Source organism: Phaethon aethereus, assembly GCF_964289735.1.
Source record: "Phaethon aethereus genome assembly, chromosome: W".
NCBI classification, from domain to species: domain Eukaryota; kingdom Metazoa; phylum Chordata; class Aves; order Phaethontiformes; family Phaethontidae; genus Phaethon; species Phaethon aethereus.
Window position 1 is genome coordinate 4158878 of NC_138581.1, and position 25874 is coordinate 4184751.

The window sequence follows — 25874 nt, forward strand, 5'->3', positions numbered from 1 at the left end:
AAGACCATAAAAGCATCTGTCTTGGGTCAGGTCAATGCCCACATCTCCCTTAAGGGTGGTGATGCTCAGGGTGATACCCCCAGAGTACCAACAATAACTCCCTCAAGCTGGAGGGACCTCTGTGAATCGGTCCTGCAGCCACCGCCTCCTGCACGAAGGAGTTCTGCGGTTTAATTAGTCTCTCTGTGACGAGCTGCTTCCCAGAGTTTACTCTGAACTTGCCCCAACAGACCCATCCGATGTACCCGTGGGTGCTGAGAGTGGGATGGTGCCGCAACAAGGCTGCTCCCTGTCACTCCTGGAATCTAATACCCTTGTATCCAAGCTAGGACATCGTGGGTGGACAACCAGAGGGGTAAAAAAGACTGGTTGGATCGCTGGGCTCACAGGGTTGTGGCTGTTGGGTTACAACCCAATTCTGCCTGGAGGCCAGTGATGGGGAGTACTGAGGGGTCTGTCCTGGGACTTGTCCTGTTTAGCACCCTTATCCATGACCTGGAGGAGGTGAGGAGCACGCTCTTGTGAAGTTTGTAGATGACACCAAGTTGCGGGGACAACTCTATGTGCTCAAGGAGCTGCCATCCAGAGGCTGGAGGAAGGAGTCAAGAGGAACCTTAAACATTCAATAAGAAACAAGCCCTGCACAGAAGATCTTGGGGACAAGGGTAAGGGGTGGGATATGGTTATTATGGGGGTGAGAGGGGGCAAAGCCCACCCATTGTTGCTTGCCCCTGTGGGACTCCAACCAGCAAGATGCCTTGAGGGGACCACAGTGACATCGCCACCTGGCATCTTCTCGAGCTTTAGGTCCCGCAAGCCAGTTTTTCCACCTCCTTGCTCTGCTGCCGTAGGCAACTGCTCAGGTTACCTGGCTGTAAAGCCACGTCTGACTGCTGAATGGCGTCATAAAAATAAACAAATGCATCCAAAGCAGCACTCGACACCAACCACCTTGGCTGGAAGCGGCTCCTCCTGGCAGAGGGTTGGCAGGAAGGTGGCAGCTCCCAGGCCCAGAGGCACCTCCTGGTTTGGCGTGCCAACAACATCCGCTGAGGATGAGATCGAGACACAAGAGGAGCCAAACCTCCCAACACCACTCATCTGTCCTGCCTGCTGTAGAGCATGACCATGGCTCCAACGTGGCTAAGTTCCTTCCTTCCCTGCAGACCTCAGGGTGATGGTCACCAAGAGCTGGGCCAGGTCCCTCAGGACCCAGTCCTAATGCTTCTCCTCCCCAGCAGCACCAGGCGATGAAGCAGGGAGGGCAGCAAGCTGGGTTGGTCCACATCAACCCCACTGACACACAAGCAGACATGGGCAGCACAGAGCTGGATGAAGAACAGCCAGCTCCAACCATGCTTAGGAAAGAGCTAAGAAAAGCAAAAGTGGTGATAATCAGTGAACAACAGATGGCAAATAATACGAGTTATTATCTCTACGTCTTCAGTAGCCATGGGGCACTTGTTGCACCAGGCACCGGGCTCTGGAGTGTTCCTGCCCCACTGATGGCTCAGCTGACATTTGCTGGTCCCTGGTCTTAACCCATATTCTACATTTTGCTGACTCTGCCAAAGGCCATGGAAAAGAAGAAATATGGCCAGGCTGCAAGAACCAAAGTCTCTTGGTTGTTGTCCTGGTTTTAGTTGGTTTGGGGGGGATGTGCAACATGAAGTATTGTTGGAGTGGGGCTGAATGTAGTCCTTGGTGTTTGGGCTTGGGGCAGAGGCTTCAGGGCAGCACAGATGTCAGCATGTTCATTCCCCACCATCCTGGAGGGGCAGAAGGAGACGTACAGGGACAAATTTGGCATGGTTGTGAGAATTAAAATGAGGCCAGGGTTGAGAGCACATGGCTGTAGGGCTGGGAGAAGACAGTGGAACATCCCTCTTGCTTAGACCATCAAGTGTGGGAGCCAGGAAAATTTCCTAAAAATGCTAAAAGTGTTTTGACTGAGCTAGACAAAAGCCTAGGAGGATAATAGAGGAGGAACGTGGTCCTGGAAGATGCCACCACTGGTCCCATGTAAGGACAGCAAGGGCTGGAAGCACGCAAGGGCCAAGCCCGCGGTGCCCCAGCTGCAGTGCAACCATCCCCAGGGAAAGCCCTTCCCTGGGAACAACGCCCTCGTCCAGCTCGCCCTCGATTCCCTGAAGCTCCGAGGGAAGAATAGGAGGAAAGCTCTTTCTTTCATTTCTATTTAACTTCTCTGCTTTGTTATTTTTTTCCCAAGCTCCCCAGATTTGACGGCTGCAATAATCCTCTGCTTCTCATCTGCAAGGGGCTCTCCTCTGGTTGCCATAAAAATCCCTCCTTTCCCTCAGCCATCTGCAATGCCGATCTATGGGCTGGGCTTGGGTATCCCATTTCCCTTCTCCAACTTCAACTATGTACTATTCCAAGAAAAAAAAAGTGTTTTAATCCAAAGCACCACCCAAACTCACTGTCCTTCATCAAACCAATTTTAATGAGAGCTGGACCCACCTTTTAGTTCTCTTGGCAAACCATCTCTTTGCCTAAAATCCCAACGCTGACCTAGACCAACCTTGTTGTGAAGACACCCTCCGCCTGCACAAATCTCAGCCCAAACCTTCAGAATGGTTCTGGAAATTAAACTTTTTGATTCTTTGGCAATCCAGCTCCTGGAAGATGCAGTCACCATGTTGGACGTGGTGGTAGACCCTTCCTTCTCCCCCCGCCCCAAACAGGGTGCTCAGGCGATGGGCACAGAGACAGGAGCTTGGTGTCAGCCACGTTTGTGCCAAGGGGCACAGCCACTCCCTTGGCTCCCGAAACACTGCCCGGGCGAGGCGGCAGCTCTGACCCAAATTTCCTTTGCCATGATTAAACACCGGTTCCCATGGCTGACATCAAAACACAGCCTGTGTCCCCAAGGACAGTGATGAACATTCGTTCGATTAACCAGCAAATCCCAGCATTTATCACTCCAGCCTCGCCTGAAATGAACTTCTCTTTCAATTTTTTTTTTTTCCAGCCCACAAAACCAACCCATCCACACCGCTCAATAAATAACACTGGCGTTGCCACCCGATGTCCCAGCCACGTCCCCAGATTCTCCTCACTGGACTACCCAGCACTGATGTCCTTGCTGCCATCCTTGCTTCCTCCCACCCAGCCCAGCTCCACAATTAATGATGGCGTTTAATAAGCTTTTACTGGGGGGTGAAGGAAAGGAGCTGAAGAGAGGAAGCTTTACAGGGGGAAGGGAAGAGATGTTCCTGCCTCAGTCATCAGGCAACTTTCCCCTTCCTCTTGCTCACTCCCTCGCTGACCTTTGGCTGAGTCTGCCTAACCTATAAAGGAAAAGGGAAAAAGGAAAAAAAAAAAAAGACAGAGAAACTAAAAAGGAAGAGGAGCTGAAAGGACAGGCAGAGGGAGAGATGTTATCTCGCCTCTGGAAATGATTTATCCATCAAAGGATGGGTGGATGGAGGCAGAGGGAGCACGGAGGGGCTCTGCTGGGGGATGCCCAAGGAGGAAGGAGTTATGGGCGAGGGGCTGAGACTGCACATGGGGACGTATGTGCTGATCAGCAGGAAGGGGAAAAAAACCATGATGAGCTCTACTACACCTTGTGAACCTGTCCCAAGGCAAGTGGAGGTCCTAAACCGGCTGGGCCATGGTGACATCCCCTCCTGCCCTGGGACACCAACCCACTGCACGTGCTTCATGAAGTTCACCAAGGGATGAGCACCCTGTACTACTATGAAGTTCCCACCATCTCGTGGAGCACCCGGCAGGGCCAGCCTGCACAAATGTCCCTGTCCTCTCCTGGGTGCAGCTGGAAGAGCTCACTACCACCTCCTCGGCTGTGTCTACAGTCTGGCTTTTGTTCTGGCAACCACCTCAGAGCCTGGCACCTATCACTGCTGACAAAGAGATGGTCCTGTTCTCCTGGGTTTGTCCCATGCGACAGGATTAGCTGACAGCGGCAAGAAACAGCAGCAAGACAAAAACCCAGCCCAGAGCCATCGAAGAGCAATGGCGTGAATCGAGATCACAACCCTGCAGAGCGATCAGTCACAGATCACTCATTTTGGGGCAGGAAAGCTGGAAGACTCAGGGTCACCCATGTCAGCTAAGCTAAGAGTCGCCTTCTCTGACAAACCCCACCATGGGGACAGAGCTGTCCTGCTAAGGAACAGAGAGATGTAGTTTTAAGAAGCAAATTTCTGCATGACGTCTCGATATAATTAGTAAAGGCTTTTTATGGAGTTGCCCTGTAGCAAAAAATATCGCTGACATGTGAAATTCATGTCCTTCCGTGGACCTCTAGATCGCCACCCTGTCCCCACGTACCAGCAAGGTGACAAGAGGGACTGTGACGGCACAGCAAGGGCAGACAGGAGTGGGCAGGGAAAAATCCTGGCAGAATCAGGGCTGGGTTGTGTCACGACTGTGATGGGAAGCTGAGGGGAACGGGGACTTTGCTAGACGCCAAGATCTTCCCCATAAGGTGACACATACCACTGTGGGCAGACATTTTGGGGAAGTTAGGCTATTCTTAGCATCTCTCTCCCACCTCCTCCTCTGGATGTGTGTGCCTCGTCATGATGCCCGGACTCTTTCTCACCGCTACAGTCACCGTCTGTGAACTCTACCCACAGTATTACTGCAAAGACAGAATCTTTATGATGTGTTTGCATTCAGGGAAAACTTCCCATGCGTGTAAAAAAGTCATCACTGGCAGTTTCCTTGCCCAAGGTCTAGCAGATAACTTATTTTGCAGCAAGTTATTTACGGCCCGACAAGAAGCACTAGTGACAATTTGAGATTCACAGCTCTAACCCTGGGCGACGAGGCAGGTTTTTCTGAGAAAGCCTTCTACAGACAGCAGCAGAAGACAAAACCATCTTTAAAACAGGATGGGGGAAAGCCCTCTCCCACTCTGTTGAACATTAACACTTGAGTTGCCTTTTCTGTTTGTCCTCACCCAGATTTCTGCCACCACCCTGAACCACGGGCAGCTCAGGAGCTCAGGTTCTGAAATGTCCCCAATCCTGGTGGCAGGGCTGGGTTTCTGCTGCACTAGGTGGGGAGTAAGGACGTATGGGATCTCATCTCTCTCCCTCTTTCCTCCCCTCAGTCCACCTCACCTATTCAGGTGGCTTCACCTGCTTTTAAGAAGCTTTCCAAGACCCTTTGGTGGGGACTTTCGCAACGTTGGGATTTGCAAACTCAAACGTTGGGTTTGAAATCCCAACTGTTGGGCTTTGCAAACCCTTGGACAAAGGTGTCTTGCTTGGAGCACGTGCTTTTAATTAGCAGAAACACAACATGCAGGAAAATCCAAGCATCCCTGCAGATGTAGGTGCGTTTGGGGTGAGAAGTATAGATGCTGGCAAAGCAAACCTCTAGGCATCATCAAGCAAATACCTACGAAACATGGGCACCTCAGCACTGCAACGCAACGGCTCGGCCCGCAGACAGAGAAGGACAAACTCTGAAGGCATTTACCTCCCTGAGGCAGGTATAAATGGGGCAGACAAGGACTCGAAAGGGCTCTCCGGTGCTGCTCCTCATGGTGCCGAAGACTTCGCAGAGAAAGGTGATGAACCCCAGCCAACGCTCCACGTCCCGCTGCTGCAACTCCTCCCGCATGGTGAAATCCTTCTGCAAGAGGGACAGAGACAACAGGCTGCATCAGCAAAACCGCATCGCCATGGGAGAGGCAACGGCTGTCTAGAGAGAGAATTAGGAGGAAATTGAAACTCAGGGTGGGGGGAGGAAGACAGACAGACTGACTCTTTAGTAACAGCGGGGAGATTACTCAACGCACGCGGAGTGGCTGGAATTTCAACACAGCAAAGCCACCAGAAAGCAGGTACTGTAGAAATATCACCAACCCCTGCAATAACTGTCATGGCTTGCGCTAGAGACGGCGTCCCCCGTGCCCTGCCCTCCCCCTCGGACAGACACAGGGACTTTTTTCCACATACACAACCAAGATCGAATAAAAGCCGCAACAAAGAGGTTAAATGAAATGCAGGGGAAACACAATGAATGCTGGTGGCCGTTCCGGGCTTGGTGGTCCAGGTGGACCTGCTCAGCCCGTTCATTCCAGTATCTTCAACAGACCCAGTGTCTGGCCAGGGGCATCCTAATGGCCTGTCTGCTCCCTGAGGTCTCACAAAATTACGGCAGAGACTGGCTCCCTGCCCGACCAGAAGAAGATCAGGGCAGCCTGGGCTTGGCATTAAAAGGTCACCCTGCTCCTGAGCTGATGGTTGCCATGACCAAGGATTATCCGAATGACGTGATTTATGGAGCAACATCAGGAGGAAGCGTGCAGGGAGATAGCTGCATCCCCATCAGTCCTCCAGCTGGGGAGAAAAAAAGGGGTTTGCCCAAAGGCAGGATATGAAAAGGGATGTGTGTGTTGGGAGCGTGTGGTAAAGAGCAAGGGACAACATAGAAAAGCAAATAAAAACCTTTCTAGAGGACGGCACAAGAGAGTGCATCGCACTCAGAGCCAAGAGGGTTTCCCCAGGCTCTCAGCGATGCTGCAGAGCTTCTCACAAGATGTCCCATGCGACTTTGCTTGTCTGTCTCCATAGTGACCTTTCCTCGTTATTAAAAATTAGTAGACAGTAAGTAGGGGAAAATTAAAGAACAGGACAAGTTCATTCTCAACACTATGTATTCCCAGTGTGGGTTGCACAACATTTGAAATCCAGCAACTAAATAAATTATGTTATATCTTTTTCATCTCAGTTTATTCCTGCTGCCTGAGACAAAGGGCTTTGCTGCTGCGAACGCTCCGACCGGCAGCTGCACTCTGCAAAACCAGGGAGCTATAAAAGCCACCACACCAAAGTTTGCTCTCATGCCCTGGACAACACACGGGAGATGTTTCTTTTGAAACAAAGGTAAGTAAAGCAGTCGCTAAAGAAAGCCAGGCAAAAGCACGATGATTATTTTCATGACACAACCGTATGCACAGAAGATCCAAGACGGGAGCTATTTATATGTTTCATTACAAAAGGAAAAAAAAATAATATATTTGCATACGCAGGAAAAAGACTTGTAAAATCACTGAGGCACTTATTAACCTAACAGTGATGACTAATTCCTCTCTACACCCATTTCTATAAGGCAATTGCCCAACTGTGTCTGCGACTCCGAAGTCAACCTGCAGCCAAATCCTGTTGGGTCCTTTCAGACTCTCTGGGGGAGTTTGTAGAGTTCGTCCTTTCATTATCCAGCCAGTCCCAGGGCGGTGGTGGTGGAGAGAGTTATTTGCCAGCTCAGGTTATCACCCCAGGGTTACCAAATTACTCGTTCTGGAGTTTTCACTTCAATTTTAATTAAAAAAAAGTCAAAGAGAAATGACATCCTGACTACTGAGGAATTAAAAAAAGCACGGAAGAGCATCCCGTGCCCCTCATCTGCAGCGACGGGGACTTCCAGCCTCGTCCACCCACCAGCCACCTCTGCCCTGGGACAAAAAGCATCCTTTGAAACCTGGAGCTCTTCCTTGATGCCCCAAGAGCTCTCCATCCCTCCTGCATCTCATGCAGCATCCCCTTGGCTCCAGCCCCCAAGCCAACCGGCCCATCGCAGGCTGGATGCCCCCAGCAGCCCCCCTGTCCTGCCCGGGAAGGTCCACACTGACGCACCTGGGGAGCCCGGCCGTCTTTCGGGATCCCTGGGGCATGCTGGGAAATTCCTAGCAGCTCAGGATAACCACATGGGCTCTGCGGTCCCAGATTACTGGGAAGGAATGAAAACCACCGCAGGAAACTCTCTTCCTTCCCATTCCCGCCTCAAACACATCGCCCTGCTCCGCAGCCTTGCAAGGGAGAAAACTGACTTTTCAATGTTTTCTCTTTAAAAAAAATATTTTCTGTAAAAAAAGCTCATCAAACCAACCAACCAACCAAAACATTTCCATAAAACAACCACCAAACCAAACTCATCAGGGCTGGGACAGGAGCTGGGCAGGAAGGGATGCCACCAGCCAGCACCCTCTTTTTTCATCCTATGGCACCTGGGGGGTGATGCCACCCAGCAGAGACATCAATGAACACTCTGCCCCCAACTTTACAGCTGAAGAAAACCCTTGCAAAAGAAAAGGGACTGGGGTCCTCTCCCAACCCCCCCAAATCACAAAAAAACTTGGCAGACTTTGATGGACCCCCATGAAGAACGAGAGCAGGGGATGGAAAGTGGGATGGATGCAAAAGTCACCGTGAACATTGTCACCCAGAAGGTGATACTGCAGCGGGAGTAACTTTGCTCCATTGAGCCGAATTTCACAAAAGGAGACTGTTTGCGTGCACTCGGCAAAAGCTGGGGGGATACCGATACCTTTGACAAAGTAGGAAAAGCATCTTGCCAGAGGTAGGAATTACGTTTTTGGGGCCATGCCTGCCTACAGGCAAGAGTTGGGCTTGCCAGGAGCTGAACCTCCATGGTAGACAGACTTTCAGTGCCAGGGCTTTCCTGAAGCATCCTGAGATAGCCATCTGCTTTGGCCCCGCAGTGCGATGCTACGCCAGTGTCATGGCATACATGAGGAAGTTGGCTCAGGGAGCTTTGTCCCTAAATTTGGCCTTCAGACAGCAGGTTTGACCAGCACCATGGCATGCACAGATGGGCAAGTTGCCCGTGCAGAGGTGTCCCACTTCCCTTGCGGTGTCCATGTTTGAGGAGACCACTGCTGTCATGTAGGTAACTTGGTCAACGGAGTTATGGGTGCGATTCACCTGGTTGCACATTGCCCATGCTTCCAGCAGGACCCGCGACCCATCACACCTGGCATGGAGAATCTGGAGAGCAAGTCAATCGCTTCTCCAAAGGGTGTGCAACCAAAACAGATGAGCCAGACCAAGAGCGTGGGAGAGGTGAAGAGCTGGCCGGCAGCGAAGAGCGGCTCAGCAGAGAACAAAACCCACGTCCCACGTGCCCGGGGCACATCCGATGGAGCTGTGCCCTGACCCGCAGACCTCCACACCACCGATGAGAAGCCTTGAGGAGGCTGAGGAGTGCTGAAACTAGCCGGCCGGGTCACTGCCCTGCCCAATGAACTTTATTTGCTCTGGAAATGCCTCACGGAGTTATATAAAAATAACCTGTGGATTGGCTTGCCCCATGCTTAGGTGGTGATGTCAGGGCAGCAAGCAAATTATCTTTCATCAGTTTGGCTGTATTTTTAAACACAAATTGTATTACTAACTTGGGGGTGCCCTTGCCTGTAGATAATCCGGGTGCATTTACTGGATGACCTTCCTTCAGTGCCTATAGTTTAAAATAAAATGTATTTATACCAGGTAGCAGGGTTGACCTCCCTTCTCTGCCTGGTTTGGGAGAAGAGTTCATTGGGAAACCATGTGGCAAGTGGGGGGATGCCAAGAGGACCTCTAAAGAAATTTCATACAAGATAAGCTTGAGGCATAAACCTGAAGGCTAAGCACGTTCATCACACTCATCACACATGGCGAGGCTCAGTAAGTCAGGGGTGGCCCATGTTCACACATGATAGAGATGGGCCACGGCTCAGCCCACCCTCTGACATCCCCTGTTGGGGATGAACTGAAGCTTGGCTGAAGCTCCTGCCAGCAATGGAAATAGAAAATGCCTTTATCCTGGGGCTCTCCACCCTTGCACCCAAGTGAAAGCCCACTCCTCACCTCAGTGTAGATGCAGCTCATGCAGTGCTATCCTTTCTTGGCCCAGACATGAGACCTTTCCAGGACCAGGACCAAGCCAGAAGAGCCAAGAGGACTGGCCACTCCATGGATGAGAAAGAAAATCCATCCTCTGCCATTTTTGGTGGGCAGCAGACTCAAGCGGGATGAGAAGCAGCATTCTGCCATCGGATCTAAGCCTTCGCTCCAGCCCAGACAGCTGCAGCTGAAAACTCATCCCTTGGGAGTTCACCACACTTTTTTAAAGACGAGTCCCAAATAACTTTTCCCCAGATCCGGGCCCACCAACTCACGGCTGACTCTGTCAGCAGCAAGTTAGAGGGCAAAAGTTTAGCGTGGGATAAAAATGAGGGTTAATTTAAGCATTGCCACCTTCTGATGGGAAAAAAAAAAAAAAAGACACATTTGGGCTTGTTGCTCTGTAAACACAGGGCTCTTCCTCGGTCAGCTCTGCTGTTTACTTGGTCATTGTCAAGGAGGCAGGAAATACTGAGTCAGAAATACTGTGCAAAAAGAAATATATAACGCTTAGATATCAGTGTTAGGCACTATATAAAAAGCCGAGAGAGGCCGTGCTAAATACTTGATCTTACTGGCAATGTGCTACAAAAGGCTGGAGCCTTAAATGGCTCTTTGGAAAGGGCCTGAGACAAACAAAATGGGTTGGAGGAGGGAGCTGGCGGGTAAAGTCTGGGACAGCATCTGTCCCTTGTAGTTCTCCTGGACGAGCACACCCTCTGCTTGCTCCCTCCTCAAACCCTCCTAGAAAGGGCTCCAATAAATGACATTTTGCACATTTAACACTGCTGCATTATTCCCTGTTTATAATTTAAATAATACTTGTATTTAGGTCCTGGCTTGGAGGAGGCTCTGGAATGTAGCTTTGCTTTCTGGGGAGTAAAACCCGGTGAGATGAGTAGTTTATAGCACTGGTGTTCAGAAGCAGCTCTGGAGGTGCTGGAGAAACCTGTGGCAGCACCAGGGAGCGATCAAACACGTCCACCCATGGATGCTCGGGGTCTCACTGAGTGCCTCTGAAGTAGAGCTACCACCCACAGCTTCATCAGGAACATCTCCCTCCACATGGATACCACTACACAAGCTCCTCTGCTGTATTAAACCACCAGAGATGGGCTCTGCTCTTCCTCCAAGCACCCGCAGCAACACTCCTGGCCTCTCTGCCTGCACCCCGCTGACACTCCGAGGACTGAGCCATACTGAGATCCCGTCACACCATCCCTGCCCGTGCTACTGCCAGCACAGGGTCAATAAGACAAACCAGAGTAAGACAACAATAGAAAACCTGCTTTGAGCCAACAGCTTCCATACAGGACTGGGAAACAGCAGCACAAGAGACTAAGATTTATTTCCAGTCCTGTGTGGGCTCCCACCACCTCTGTACCCTCATTTCCCAGTTGGCAACCGGGAACGATTTACTCATCTTCCTCTGCAAAGTGCTTAGGGGCGTGTGACTGAGACATGCAAATCACAGCAATTATTATTACTCCAACAAAGGAGCTATTGACATTTAAAGCAGATAAAGCTTTTAAATTATGGATGACACCCTGTGCCCAGCCTCGCAAAGGTCCCGGCTTCACCCAGCCATGAGGCATTTCACTCCCACAGACTTCCATCACGCCATTTCCTCCAAGCTGGGTCTGCACCAGATGAACGTGCACCGGCTTTTTCTCGGGGTGTTTCGGACCCTTTGGGAAGAGCAGTAAATCCTACCGGTGGCCTTCAGCATGGACCTGGTTTCATGATAATCACAGCTCTGTGAAAGTTTCTAATCGCAGAGGTCTCCAAAATGCATCGCATGGTGAAGGTCCAGGTTACCAGGGCTGTGACCTCCACCCCGAGGGCACCTACCACCCATCAGCCGACCACCAGATGATACATAACTTCCATTAAATGTCACTGACCAATTCTACAAGAACAACTCACCAAAGATCCTGCAGTCATCAGATGGACATCAATAGTGCTTATTCCTCTCAAAAGTATTTGGACAGGAAGGGGAAAGTAAGGTCAGAAAACTCCTGGTTTTTCTAAAGGAGATGCTAAGCAAACTCCCAGGATTAGGAACATCCACGAATTTTAAACTCCTCAGGTTTGGGTAACCTAGGCAGCTGATAACCAGAGCCAACCGGAGCTGTGGGTACTTCCCATGCCTCCAAACACCCCGAGGTGACCAAGTGGGTGGTCACTTGAACCTTCTGCCCCCTGGTCTCACCACGACCTCTCTGTCTGGCTCCAAATTTGGGATCAACAGCAACTACCCACTCGCTGTGGGCGTCTCATGGCTTGAGCCAGCGATGCCTCTGAGGCCCTCAGGGGCTGCAGAGATGCAAGCGGTTAATTATTGATTTAGTTGAGATTTAAAGCACCCAGGTGGGTGTTGATGGATGGATAATGTCCATGATGATGGATGTGCAAACAGAAAAGCACTGCTGTTAACCTAGCAGTTGCTAGAGATCTTGGAGCACTGTCTCAGCGGAAGCTCTGAGATGACCAGAAGGGGGAAGTAGCATGGTCTGCACACCACGAACACCAAACACCATGGTGTAAAAATCTTTAATGACCCTCTGAATGCAGAGAAAGCAGAGTGAGGAGAAGAGGGAGCCCCAAGGAAATCCCCTGGTTTCCTAGTATGTCCTCCTTTTCTCTCGTGGAGGGGAAAACATCAAAATTGATATGTGGCCACCTCCTGGGAAGTCACCGTGTCCCACAGGGCAGCAGAGCTTACCGCTGAATTGCAGCAAATCTCATTTCTGCCAGAACATGTTCGCATCTCCACTGAGTTACCAAGGCTTATACCATGTTACCGCAGGACTATTTCTCCAAATGATTTTCAAGTGGGATAATGGACAGAGCAGAAGTACTCTGGAAAAGAGAGCAGGATGCCCTGTGAGCTCCGGTGGCTTCACGAGAGGATGTTTGCCAGCACCTCCTCCAGTGGTACCCAGGTGACAGAGCCACCTTCCTCGTTAACTTTTATTGCCGCCCTTCCTATCTAGCACCTTTCTGGATCCCCAAGCCCATGCCAGGGAGCCAGCTCAGCTGGCTAACAGCAGTTTATCGCCACTTTAAAGCCCCGTTATCCCATGAACCCAGATACAACCGCACAGCAAAACGTCATCGCCTGCACCAGCCGGACCTTACAGTGAGCAGGGGAACACGGACAGACAGCAGGACACACGTAACGAATGATAACTTTGAGAGCCAGAAGCCAACCTCTCAGTCCCATGGAGGGGGACTGGTGGGATACAAGGGACCAGGAAGAAGTAGAAATGAATTTCATTGCTGGATTTGTTGGCCCGGCAGATGTCCCGTGGATGTAATGCCCAGAGGAAGCAGCTCCCGCTTGGCAGTCTTGCTTCTCTGGAGTGTTGCAGAAGATCCTCGTTACATTCATTTAGGTCCCGGTGCTGCGGGAACCCTGAGGCAGCAATGTGCCCTTTGCCTTTGCGAGTGTGTGTGGGAAAAACCTCGGGTCACTTTTGGATACTGGGAGACACTGTGCATCCTCTCCCAGGCAGCCGTTCCCTGAGACGGGGCAAAGCATCCATGCCCCCAAAAGCATCCCCTCCCTGCTACACGGGGGTGGCAGGAAGAGAGGGGATCCAGCACAGCAGATCCCTGCCCATCCCAGAATCCACAGCAGTGCTAGCACCCCCGCTGCACGGAAAAATAGATTAGTATAAATCTCCCAGCCCACAGGCTGCGTTCCCCAAAGCATGAGCTCAGTGTAAGACCATGCCAGTTTGAAGAACACCTCAAGCAAGTGTTTGGGGCTGTTTTATATGGGTGGGGATGGCTTGATGGGCGGCTTTCAAGACCTTCCCCACCTTGGGACAAGGTCTGAGCCCCAACACCATCCCCAGCTTCTGCTCAGAGGCCACTTCTCTGCCTGAAAAAATGCCCATCCCACACCCAATGCCAACTAGAGCAATGACTGGGACCCCAATGGAGGCTGATGGATGGGTCCTGCTTGCAAATGCCGCAGGGACCAGCCGGATTTTGCCAGCAGGCTGCATTCTTATTTTAAGCTCTGTGCATGCAGCAGGTCCTCTTTCTAAGGCAGAGGTGCTGAGGGGTCTATGGGGATGGGCCAAGCTTGCAAAAAGGGGTCTAAGAGGAGGAAAAATGGCCGTGGAGGCAGGCAGTGCTTCATCCAGGCAGCGTGGCTGGAGAAATTCCACTCGCACTTGAAATGAAGCTGCGCCCATTGAAAGCCAGCCTGCCCGCAGGTGAACGAAACCAGGCAGGGAGAAAAAGCAGGCAGCTAATCCCGGTTGCCACCGGGAGCTTTTCTGCACGGGCACTCCTGGTTTACATGGGCTCAGTCCTAGGAGGGGTTTTCCTAGGTGCCTGGGAGCTGGCAGCAGGATGCTTTCCCTGTGGGACACTAAGACCTTTCTAGAGAGTATGAGGTTGGTGGTGCTTCACCATGGGGTGGGACCATCAGTCTGCTGAGCTGGCTGGGGAGTGCAAGACAATGAACCTTGACCTCTGCTTCTCTACAAGCCAGGAACAATGGATGAATGAAGCCCCAGTGGTTTCTCCCATCCCCAAAACCTGCCCCTGAAGTGGAAGCCCCTGAGCTGGGTGGTACAGGAAAGTGGACAACCTTCAGCTGGACCTCAGCACACACAGATGGCTATGAACAGGTCCAGGAGGCATGGGGCATTACACAGTCATTGAATCACAAGACGGTTTGGATTGGAAGGGACCTTTCAAGGCCATCTAGTCCAACCCCCCTGCAGTGAGCAGGGACATCTGCAACCAGAGCAGGTTGCTCTGAGCCCTGTCCAGCCTGACCTGGGATGTTTCCAGGGATGGGGCATCCAGCACCTCTCTCGGCAACCTGGGACAGGGGTTCACCATCCTCAGTGTGAAACATTTCCTCCTTAAATCTAGTCTAAATCTACCCTCTTTTAGTTTAAAACTGTTCCTCATTGTCCTGTCACTACAGGCCCTGCTAAAAAGCCTGTCCCCACCTTTCTCCTCAGCCCCTCTCAGCCCTGGCAGCTGCAGGAAGGTCTCCCCGGAGCCTTCTCTGCTCCAGGCTGAACCCCCCAGCTCTCCCAGCCTGTCCTCCCAGCAGAGGGGTTCCAGCCCTCGGAGCGTTGCTGGGGCCTCCTCTGGCCCCGCTCCAGCAGGTCCATGTCTCTCCTGTGCTGAGGGCTCCAGAGCTCCATTATGGCCAGAGATCTTGGCTTTCTCCTTTAAAAGAAAGTAAAAAAAGGAAAGATGGATGCGTGAAAATACGGCGGGTGGGAGAGCACCGCAGGGGTCCTGCAGGCAGCTGGCCAGACTCATCGTGGGATGGGTTTTCCCTTCATCTGCCCAGAGACTGAACTGCACGGGCGAGGGGGGAACTGGAGGAGTTAACAGACTCCCAGCCAGAGATATTCATAGCACCCAGAGTTCGTGTAAAGTTTCATACCGGGACCCTTTTCTAAATTCTTTCGGTCATGGGAGAAAACATTGCAACTGTTTAGTCTGCAGGGAGGTGGTGGCTCTGGCCCAGCACTCAACGTCGCTGAGCAAACATGCTGGAAAGCAAAGGGCCTGACAACTCTCTTATCTCCTCTGTCTGCTTTTCACCCCGTCTCTCCTGCTGCCGTGGCCAAGCATCCGATGGGCATCGGGTAGCGGAGCTCGGAAACACAGCTCTGGGCTCCCTGGAATGGGGACAAGCGACCATTGAAAGCCAGGACCTGGGGGTGAAGTACCAGTCTGCTAAAAAATGTTATTTACACAAAAGAGCTCAGAAAAATCTTTCTCAGGGGCTAATATTTACAAATCCTACAAAGCCATGGAGCTTCTGCTATAGCAAATGTTGTATTTTGCCTTTTTTTTTTTTTAAAGGGATATAAGAAATGCACTAATCTTTTCTGCTCACCCTCTTAAGCACGCAGGTACAGAGCACCCTACAATGCCTCCGAAGCTGCCCATCCTTGCCAGAAAAGCAGAGATTACAGAGAAGAGCTGCAGAAAACAACATTAACCTGCAAAATCCCTCAATCCCTCCAAGCTTTCCATCTCTAAAGGGATGCTCATGATTACCACAGCATATTTTACAGCATATTGGCAGAGTGGCTGGCTGTGAGCATCAGTGTGCAAGACTACCGGATGGCATGGGCTGGAATATTAAAGAGATGCAAGGGAACACACCTTACCCTTGTTAACAAAGCAGAAATGGAAAGGTTTTGTTTTTCCAGCCTGACACTATTTCCTTAGCCACCCCACACTTTGCTCTCACTGCCTTCGCTTTCAGTTCCCGCTGCTCCTGGACTGGAGGTGGTATCAGTGGGTTTGGGTTCTCAGCGCTGCCAGAGATGCTCCTCCTAACCCCTCTTTATTAAAAAAAAAATAGTATGTAGAGCAATAGTAATTAAAAAAAAAAAAGTGGAGGAATTTATCACTGGGAGGTGAGAAGGAAGCATTGGTTTTGGACGCTTGGCCAGGGGGTGAGAGCATGGGGGGGACCCCATGGGTAGCAGCACTGCTGATGATACCAGAGGACATGTCATGATGGGGTGGCATCATCCAGCCACGCATCATTTGCTCCTGCCCTCAAGACCCTGATGCTGCGTTTTGCACCGGTATCAGCCCCGGCCAGACAAGGGACTGGGACCTGAAACAGTTTTCATGCGTCTCATTCCTCACCCTCTGCATATCCTCTGGCTCCTCCGCTCCCGGGACTTGTCCCACCAAAGCCACTTCACACCATCATTTTGCATTTGCATGTTTAAATGTCAGCAGCAGGATAAGATGAGGCTGTGCAAAATGATACCCATGTGGGAGGTAAAGGGAATGTGGACTCCACAGCAGCATTGATTCTCCAAATACAGATTTTGACAGGTAGGTACACACAAAAACACCCAGCAGTGGAAAAACAGCCTAAGCCTGGCTGGAGGATGCTGAGGGCGCCCACGCTGTGACACTCACACTGCAGGTCCCACGGGACTGTCTCTCAGGTGACCGGGGTGCCACCACAGCAGGCCAGCTGTAAAGACCAGCCAAAATCCGCTCAGGGCAGCCTGTGCATGAGCACGTCAATCAAACCTATGCAGTTGGAGACAGAATTTGCTACAAGTTCTTGCAGCTCAGCTAGAAATCCTTTAAAAAAAAAAAGAAAAAGATTTCTTGCTGTTGAGCACAAGAGCATCCCCCGTACCCTGTGTGCCTGTGGCTGAGCGATGCCAGGGATGGGCAAAGCACAGGCTATGCCATCTTCCCCCTTCCCAGGAAAGAAAGAGAGGTGCTGCCCTCTCCAATGTCCTTCTACACAAACCCCAGCTCTGGGGTGACACCGGCACCTGCGTCTGCTCTGGCCTTGGCTCAGGAGGTGACGTCCCCAGCACCTGCTTCTAGAGCGCGCTCCTCTGCCAGAAGGATGCTTCATCCCCTCGCAGAGTGACTGGGGGCGGGGGGGTCGCAGGATGGGTCCCAGGCAGGGTGCCGCATCGCAGCGTCCCAGTGAGCCTCCGAAAATCCTGTCCCCAGGCGAGACGACGGGAACCAGCCAAGAGCAGGGCTGGGGATGGCCGGGCGACTGCGGGTACCGGCAGCAGGGATCTTCCACCCCCTCAGCATCCTGAAATCCCCACCTTGGGTGGCTGCAGCAGCCTGAGCCGGATTTATGCCGGAGCAGGCGGGAGCAGATGGTCTGGCAGGAGGGTGCCTTAGGCCGGCTGAGGCCCTGGGCTGGCAGGAACATGGTCCCGCATCCCAGGGTTGGATTTGAACCTTTCAGGAAAAAATGGAGTGCCAGAGCTGATGCCAGTCCAGCCTGGTCCGAGGGGGTCTCAACGCCGAAGTGCCACCCCTGCCTCCAGCGTAAGGGGTGGAGGGGGGTCCTCCGGCGTTTCCTCAGCTCTCAGTCAATGGATAAATGGATTTCAAGGCTTTTTTTTTTTTTTTTTTTTTGCTGCCTCTCTCACCAAAGCCCCAGGGGGACCCTGTGTGGCCCCGAGCATCCTCATCCACCAGTACTGGCTGGGAGCAGCTAGGAGCCCACCCCACGGGTAGCCCCGTGCCTGGATCTGGCCCAGAGCTGCAGGCAGGCTGCAGGCAGGCTGCAGGCAGGCTGTGCAGTCTGCAGTCTCCACCTAGAGCCCGGCAGAGCCTCTGCTCTGCGTTGCCTCTGCGCCGCAGCCCACGCACGGGGTGTGCACAGGTCCCACCAGCCGAAGCCCCCTGGTCTGACCTTGGCTATGCTTTTAGCAGGCAGCGGCAGCAGGCAGGGATGCTCCTGACATTGCTCACTGCCAGCCGGCAGGAGCAGGAGGAACCTCAGCTGAGTCCCACCACCACTGGAAGATGCCCAGACAGGGCATCCACCTGCCAGCTGAGATGATGGGACACCAAGCACCATCCCTGAGGTCACACCACGTGCTGGAGCAGGGGCTGGTCCCCACTGTGGCCTTGCAGCCTCGGCCCCTCCGGAGTGGAAAGGAGCCAGGAGCCAGCCACGTAACTTATTTATGGAGTAAAGGTGATGGCTATTTTTTCCCGACACACCCGAGCATTGCAATATAAAATCTCACCAGCACACTAAATTCAAGTCAAATAGGCCATTCTCCAAACTCTAAGGCTTTTTTTTTTTTTTTTTTTTTGCAACTTAGTCCTGCTTCCCATCCATCTCTCAACTGCACGATGCCCAAAACTCAACACCTCCGCACAGAGCCGTGAGAGTGGCTGCGTCGGACGGACCCAGCCCCAGTACCTGCAGGGCAGTGGGGGTGGCCCCCCAGCATTCCCCGTGATGCCCAGTGGTATGTCGGTGGCCCTGTGGATACCTCCAGCTGCAACTCAGCTCCTCGAGGGGCTGTGAGCCCCAAAACTGGGCTCGGGCTGAGGACTGATGTGCAGTGCAACCCCGCAGCTGATTTAACCTGGGGTCCGGCTCTGCTATCCCCAGCTTGGAGGGCTCCGAGCGCTTGTGGGGCACAGCTCCTGTCCCCATCCCCTCCTTCCCATCAGCAGGAAATTGTTGCCTTCTTTTCACACTCCACTAAAACCCCAGATTTTGGGTTAAACCCCTTTGTGCGCTCCATGAAACCCCTCCTCATCTCAGCGTCAGCCCCCGAGGCGGCGACGCCTGGCGCTCCCTCGCCACGTTCCCGCGTCATGGGAAGGCTACGAAGGAGCCAGACGACTCCTGCAGCCATCGCTCCGCTTGGGAGAAGCGGCAAGTTTAAAGCACGCGGTTCGATATTTAATCCGGGGTTCTCCAATAACTCACAAACCCGCATGGGACCTGCCTGCCAGCGGCTCCCGTAACCCCGACGGCAAAGCCGAGCGAGCGTCATTACTACGGGCAGACGGCGATGGCTTGGCCAGACCCACGGGTAACTGCGGGGCAGCTCTAAGCGGTGCCCGGCTCTGCCCTTCACCTGCCCGCGCGGGCAGGGAGCCAGCCCGCTCCCCTGGCTCCCTCTCCTGCCCGCTGTCGACACTTGCATGGGTTACGTTTGGCCCCGGAAGACTGTGCAAAATAATACCACCAAAAATAAAATAGTAAGAAAATAAAATTATTAAAAAAAAGAAAACAATTAATAGTAAAAGACGACAATTCTGAGCATAATAATTAATACTAAAATAAAATAATAAACACCCTGTTACAGAATTACAGAGCATCTTCAGAGACATAATTCGGGGGCAAACAAGAGGGAACATGTCTCCTTCCTGCTCCTCCTTTTCTCTGTGCTTGAGAGCAGGAGGATGCAGGCATCCACCCGCGGGGCTGCGTTCCCTGCGCCCTCCAAGCCCGTCTATACACTACGTATATAAGTGCGTGCCTGAATTTAGGATTGCCTTTGAATTCCCTGCACGTAGAGAAAATAAATCCCACCTGCAAAGCTGCATTTAGCAGGCAGCCTTTCACTGGCCAGTCCCACAGCGGTTTATAAAACGGGGACAGCACTGCCAACATCAGCGCAGAAATGTAAGGAAAAAAACGTTTCCAAGCTCTGCAAGTTTCTGCAAAAAAACCCTCACAACCTGTACGATGCAGAAAGGGCTGCTGCCACGGGGAGGTTAAGTCCTTTGCTCAAATAAAGAGGAAGCCTATGGGAGAGGAGGGGTTTCAGCTCATTCCTCCCAAACCCTCCCGCTCAGCATGGTAAAAGCTTCCCTTCGCGCCCCGATTGATTCTCCAGTACCCAACGCCACAACACCTACATCTCAAGAAGGGTTCCAACCTACGTTTTCCTCTTCCATCCTCCGCCCGGGCTGACAACAACAGGTTTTGTTTGATGAGCTTGTCCACCATCTTGGTTGGCCCCTCCCAGAAGCGGTCACACCAACCATCTCAAACCCAGCCGAGTCCGCCGAAACCCAAGCGCAACCTCTGCCAAAACCCACGGGGTTCGACCCAAGTTTCTACAACCAGAGCGAAACACAGCACCGAACCGAGAAAGGGCCATTTACTGGGGCATCGAGAGATTCAACTAAGGCGATGAAGAAACCCTGCGAAGGTATGCGAGGGAGTATGCCATAGGCTATGCATTAGGACGTGCCGTAGGGTACGCAACAAATAGCCCTTTCTCCACTTGCGCCACGGCGGTTCCACGCGCAGGGAGGTACCGGGCGCTGGCTCTGGCTGCACGCCGACGCACGCTCTGCAGCGAGCTCTGCTGCTCTGGGTAGAGATATGCATTTTGTGGTGGTTGCCTTTTTTTTTTTATTAAAAGAAGGTATCAGCCTTCTGTTTGATGTGCTGTTGGCCGCGGTTGCTAAGGGGAGCAGTGTACAATTACAGCCCCAGTGATGTCCACTCTAATAATACCCTTGGCTCTGCATAGCTCAGATGCAGACACAGCTCTGCTATAAAGAGCACGGCCATTTCAACAGAGGAATACTCCAACTTATGTTACATGTGAAGGGTTTGTAGCACATTGCTTAACACCACCCCCACCAAAAAAATTAAAAAAAAAATAAAAAGCGCCACAGAGATGCCACGGAGTGAAACTATGACAAGCAAAAACCTCTTGCCGCAGACTTACTTAATCTGTTAATTAAGAAGGTATTTCTGGAGGGGTGAAGAAACCATACATGTGTCCACCAAGATCTGCTTGCATGCCTCCATCCACCCAAGCTCCCTAGAATCAGTTCGGCCAGGCCCATCCCAAGGGCTTGTGCAGCCCAAAATCCCTCCTTGTACCAAACAGCAAACCAAACCCAATGAGGGGAAAAAGCAAACCCAAACGACCCCCTCAGTGCCAAGCCCTGAAACAGCATCATCTCCCCGAGCCCAACCAGCCGCCCGTCCCACGCCTCCCATTTCCATGCCTCCCTTCAGCATCCCGAAAGGTTCTCAGCTCCCAAATTCAAGACTCAGACAAGATTTGGGACCAAAAAACAGAGTAAGGGATAAATCCGAACCAGATTTTTCCCCGATAGAACCCCTTGGAGCCTGAAATGGTGCAACGTCGGCTGGGGGATGCTCTTTAGAGGAGCTGCCAGCAGGGAGGGGGATGATGTGACAGCATTCCCATGCCGCGGCGCTGGCATCTGGTTTGGGATCAAAACCAGTCCCCCGAGATAAGCTGCGAACATGTGCGGCCCCCGAGCGCGAGCACCTTGTCAACAGCTGAAAATATAAGAGGAGCCAGGTTAAAATGACAGTTCATTCAGTTTATTGCCTGTTCCGCGGGAAAACCCCTTGCTGCTCCTTTTAAGGTCTGGCAGGATCTAGGGATGCTGTCTATAGGTCCTGGGATGCTAGCAGGGAGGCCCAACGGGTTAATGCATTAGTTTATGAGATCCTCTGGTGGGGCCAAGCTGTTGCCATTGCAGTCCTGAGAGAAAGGGACAAACAAGCTCCTACAAAACAGGAGCATCTGCCGGGAGCAGATGGGGGGGCGAGCGGTCCAGCCCCAGGCGCCAGCAGCACGGCAGGGGGATCACGTTGATCCCGATTTATCACACCCCGGCAGAGTAATTCCCCAGCTCGTCGGGCACCGGCGAGCTGAGCTCCTTACGTCCGGGGATCAGATTAGTCTGAAAGGTGCTAGCGAGACACAAATCCAGCTCTGGGGGCAAGCATTTTATTAAAGTTTTTTGTTTTGTTTTGGTTTGGTTTCTTTTAATTAATGGTAAATTATCTAGAAATGGTTGATGGAAAATATCTGATGGTGGAGGGGCCAGGACTAGAGCTGGGTAATGTTATAATCTCAACCATATATCAATATATCATTTTGATATAGATCTCAATATATCATATTGATATCGATATATCAATTTTGTATCATCAACCATGTAGCAATATATCATATTGATATTATTAGTATATCAATGTGATATCCGTATTACTCCCTAATATATTATCCAATATACCATATTGATAATATATCATAAATCAATACCATCAACCTCCTTTCTTTACATCAAGGCAGCTACAACGAGTCTTTTGTGCTTCATACCTGGGTCTGTCTCCAGCCGGGGCTATCAAGCCTGAACGCACCAGAAAATTTCCCAGATTAGGGCTTGACGAAAGTATTATCATGAATCTGTGTGAATGCATCTGATTATTTCGGTTGGAAAAAGAAACTGTGCTTGGAGAAAGTCAAAATCCTTTACTATCAGAAAGGAAATGTTAAATTATTTAATTTCACTTAGCACTTTGCTTTTGACCTGTGACGGTCTCTCAACTTTTGCCCCATCAAGACATTTTTAAGAGATGTGCAGTCTGGGGCTGAGCAAATCCCTTTCGCATATTTTTCTATGCTCCAGCACATGAACCCAGTCACCCGCACACCCTGCTCAGTCTTTGCATTTCATTTCTTCCCAGTTTTCCACAATGGACATCATGCTCCCATCACACTGAGACTGGCTACATGTTCCTGGGAAGCACTTTGGGACTCTCTGGAGGTGAGAGATGTATTATTTATCCTACATTCACACTATGAAGAGCTGAACAGGAAGCCAGTTATTATGGCACAGGATGCTGCTGTATAAATCAGTCTACTGGGTCTGTTGGTAGTGGTGGAAAAACTGGACCGAGAGAAGAAAGCAAGTCGGAAGAGCCCTTCCTAACTCAGAAGGGCCCCCATCATCCTCAACTTTTCAATAACACCCTGCCACTCCCTGGCCATTGCTCCTGGACTTTATTTTGGATTTCTTAGCATCGCTCACCCAAGCAGGGGAAGACACAAGAGTGACCTGGCATGGGAAGAGCGGGGTGCATGGGGGATTTAGAGCCCCCTCGAGCCCCTTGCTGCTAAATCTGGCACTGATGCTGACTGCAATTTGTCTCCTCCTGCTTTATAATCACTTTGGAAATAAATCGATGGGAAAAACATCACTGCCTGGTACATGTGGTGGGCAGATGTGTGTGCTGCCCACGGGCTTTGCAGGGGAGAGCAGAGAAGGAGCGGGCACAGGGAGAGATGCCGCTTTTGATACGTGCCAAGAGCAATGACAGACGCAAAGCCAGACCAGTAGCTTTGCAGAATTATCTTAGGTTACGTTAAATATTGATTTTTGTTATTTTATGTTGCTCCTTTTTTCCCTGCTTGCTGTGTTGCTCAAAAGTCAACTCAGCCCACACAAGGTACAGGCAACCAGGCGCAGCATGTGAGGGACAATCTCCAACAAGAGCAAGCAGAGCAAGAAGATGTATCGAAAATTGGAGCGACGCTGGGCACTGAACATGTGCAGAGAGCAGAGAAATGAAATGAGAGCTTTGCACGTGCCACAGATGACAAGCGTGTGAGGGAACAGTCAAATGGAAACGCATGTTAAATTAAGGATGGAAATTCATGGTTTCAGCTCTCCATGTCCTGTCTCTGGAGAGGCAGAAAGATGGAGGTCCATGTGACACCCTCCCCAGAAAGCAACCCCGCTCTGATGGTGGCACTACAGTAAAACACTCTCCCCCCAGCAGACCACAGACAGTTGAGGACAGTCCTGTTTCCCATCACTCACCATTATCATGGACCAGTTATCAAAGCCACTGCTTTTTTCTGCCCCCTAACTTTGCTGTTGCTGATGTTTTTGGAGCAGACCAACCAACCAGTGCTGTGTATACCAACAAACAAATCACCCAGAATAATTAGCAAATGCACAAATTATTTCTGTCTGGGTTGCAATGAGAAACCAGGAACAAGCCCTTCACCCAGGTCATGCAACCAACAGCCTACTCAGGGACCATGACTTAACTCGGTATCTCTGGTGCTGAGACGGACTTCAGCCAAAAAAAGAGGCAAAAGACTCTCCACTGGAAGACCCTCCAAGTTCACTTCTCTTCATGCCATGGGGATGCTGCCACAAGCAACCCACTCATTTCACAGATGGGCCCTGGCCTGAGATACCATATTTCCACATACAGCTCATAATTTTATCTCATTACCTGCAACATGTTGAGGAGCAGACTCCGGAATTTAGTTCCTTCCACCATGAATAGGGCCATTTTGTCACAGAGCTTGGCTGCCGTGGAAGCAAAGCTGCGGTCCGTCACCGCTTTCTGATAGATTGTCTTGACTATCTCCCCCAGCATCTCCTCAGAGTTGGTAGAGTTCTGGGCCTCCTCCATGAAAGTGGTGAGCTTGGAGTCAACGTCGCTGCTGTTGTTCCTCATGCTGTTGAGGATTTCAATTAATTTGTCCATTTTGTTCTTTTCAGGATTGGTGGTTTCCACCGTGACTTCGTCCTGGTCCGTGAAAAGGGAAAGACAAGGCGTCTGTTACACAAGGAAAAAACAGACATATCAGCCCTTGTCCTTCCACAAACAGCAAAGGGGGAGGGGGATTGGGGAGACATATAAACAAACATAGAAAAATCAAAGCGTCTTTTCAAGGCACAATGGTCTCATCTCAGCACTGAAAACCACAAGTGAATGAGTCCTGCCCCAGAAATGTTCTTTCCCCATTTCCCATAACACTCAATCCCAGAGTCCTCCCCTTTGGCTCAGAGAGAAGATGTGCTCTAAGGCCCTGAGCCAGGATGCCAAAGTCCAATCACCCCTGACTGCCTTCTGCATCTTGGACAGGTTTCTGGGGGTGTCTGCAACATGGTGACACTGGACATTGTTTTGCCTCTATTTTGGAAGTGCACTGATGTTTGCAAAATGCTCAAGTAACAATCCTACAAAATTATCTACTTTTTAACATATATTTAATGAACCAAATTGAGATTAAAGATGTCACATGATCCCAGTGTTAGAAAAACTCTTCTCCATCTCTTGACTCTTAAGACTTCTTACTTCATGTCATTACCACAGAATTTATTGCTTCTTTTCAACATTTAATTATACATTTGTCCCCTTCCCCCAGCGTAAGGCATGCACCCTCCTTGCTATGGTCTGCTCCCTTCTCCTTCTCTACTACAATCTTAAAACGTGCTATACAATACAAACCTGTAGCAATTTTTTGGACAACCCCAATACCAACTGGCAGTTGGAGTTGTCCAAAACTTCAGTTAGGAGACCAGTTGTGTTGACTACACCCACCCAAGAGTGGTTGTTTATGTAATGTCTTTCTTATAAGACTACAAATTTGCAGGGAGAACATTAAAATGAATACTCTGAAAGTCTCTGCTATACTCCCATTGCTTTAAAGAACATAAAAATAACTAACAAAATCTCTTCCTCCCCCTCATGCCACATACATAAATAGTAAATGCACATGCATTCAAAGGTATACATTTCCAACATGCACTCCCATGGAATTTTACATGTTCAGGTTATTTTTGCTACACATTTTGGAAATCTCATTGGAGATACCCCCAACAGATGCATTTTCCAGTCTGACAAAAGTCTCAAGAGAAAGAATCTGACTTTCACAGGGGGCACGTGAAGATACCATCTTCAAATTCCTCAGAAATCTGAGGCTGAATATTGTTTCCAAAAAGGATTTCTCCTCCGTCACTTGCATGCAATAGTTTTGTTATTGTTGAGTTGTTGAAAGGAAGGGGGAAAGATAAGGGCGTTTCAATTCATTGCAGAGATAAATGGATATCAACTTTTAAGTAGCTGACTCCAACTATTCAGCACTCAAAAGTCAAAGCTTGGGATTTATCTCTGTAATTGAGGAGAGACAAATTGCTTGTTTTAGACCTCTTTGCAAAGTAGATGAGCTCTGCAGATTGGGAGGCAGTCAGTTGGGATCAGCCGTCAGGGAAGGAGGACCCACACTGTAGCTCATGTGTGCACCAGCCTTCCCCAAGGGTCTTTGCGTGGGTAGGGGGAGAGTTCCC

The 25874-nt window shown here is 50.9% G+C and overlaps 1 protein-coding gene across 2 annotated transcripts in view; it reads right to left on the reverse strand.

The window, feature by feature from the left end:
* LOC309415105 (CBP80/20-dependent translation initiation factor-like) overlaps nucleotides 1–25874 on the reverse strand; it is a 114154-nt gene that overhangs the window by 12151 nt on the left and 76129 nt on the right. Inside the window, exons 8-9 of one of the 2 annotated variants that reach the window (XM_082012551.1) lie at nucleotides 24031–24330; nucleotides 5476–5631 (exon numbers count right to left, since the gene is read on the reverse strand). In XM_082012551.1, the coding sequence (XP_081868677.1) occupies nucleotides 5476–5631; nucleotides 24031–24330 (456 nt within the window). Of the gene's footprint in view, nucleotides 1–5475; nucleotides 5632–24030; nucleotides 24361–25874 lie in introns of both variants that reach the window. The other variant, XM_082012550.1, reaches the window with a different exon arrangement.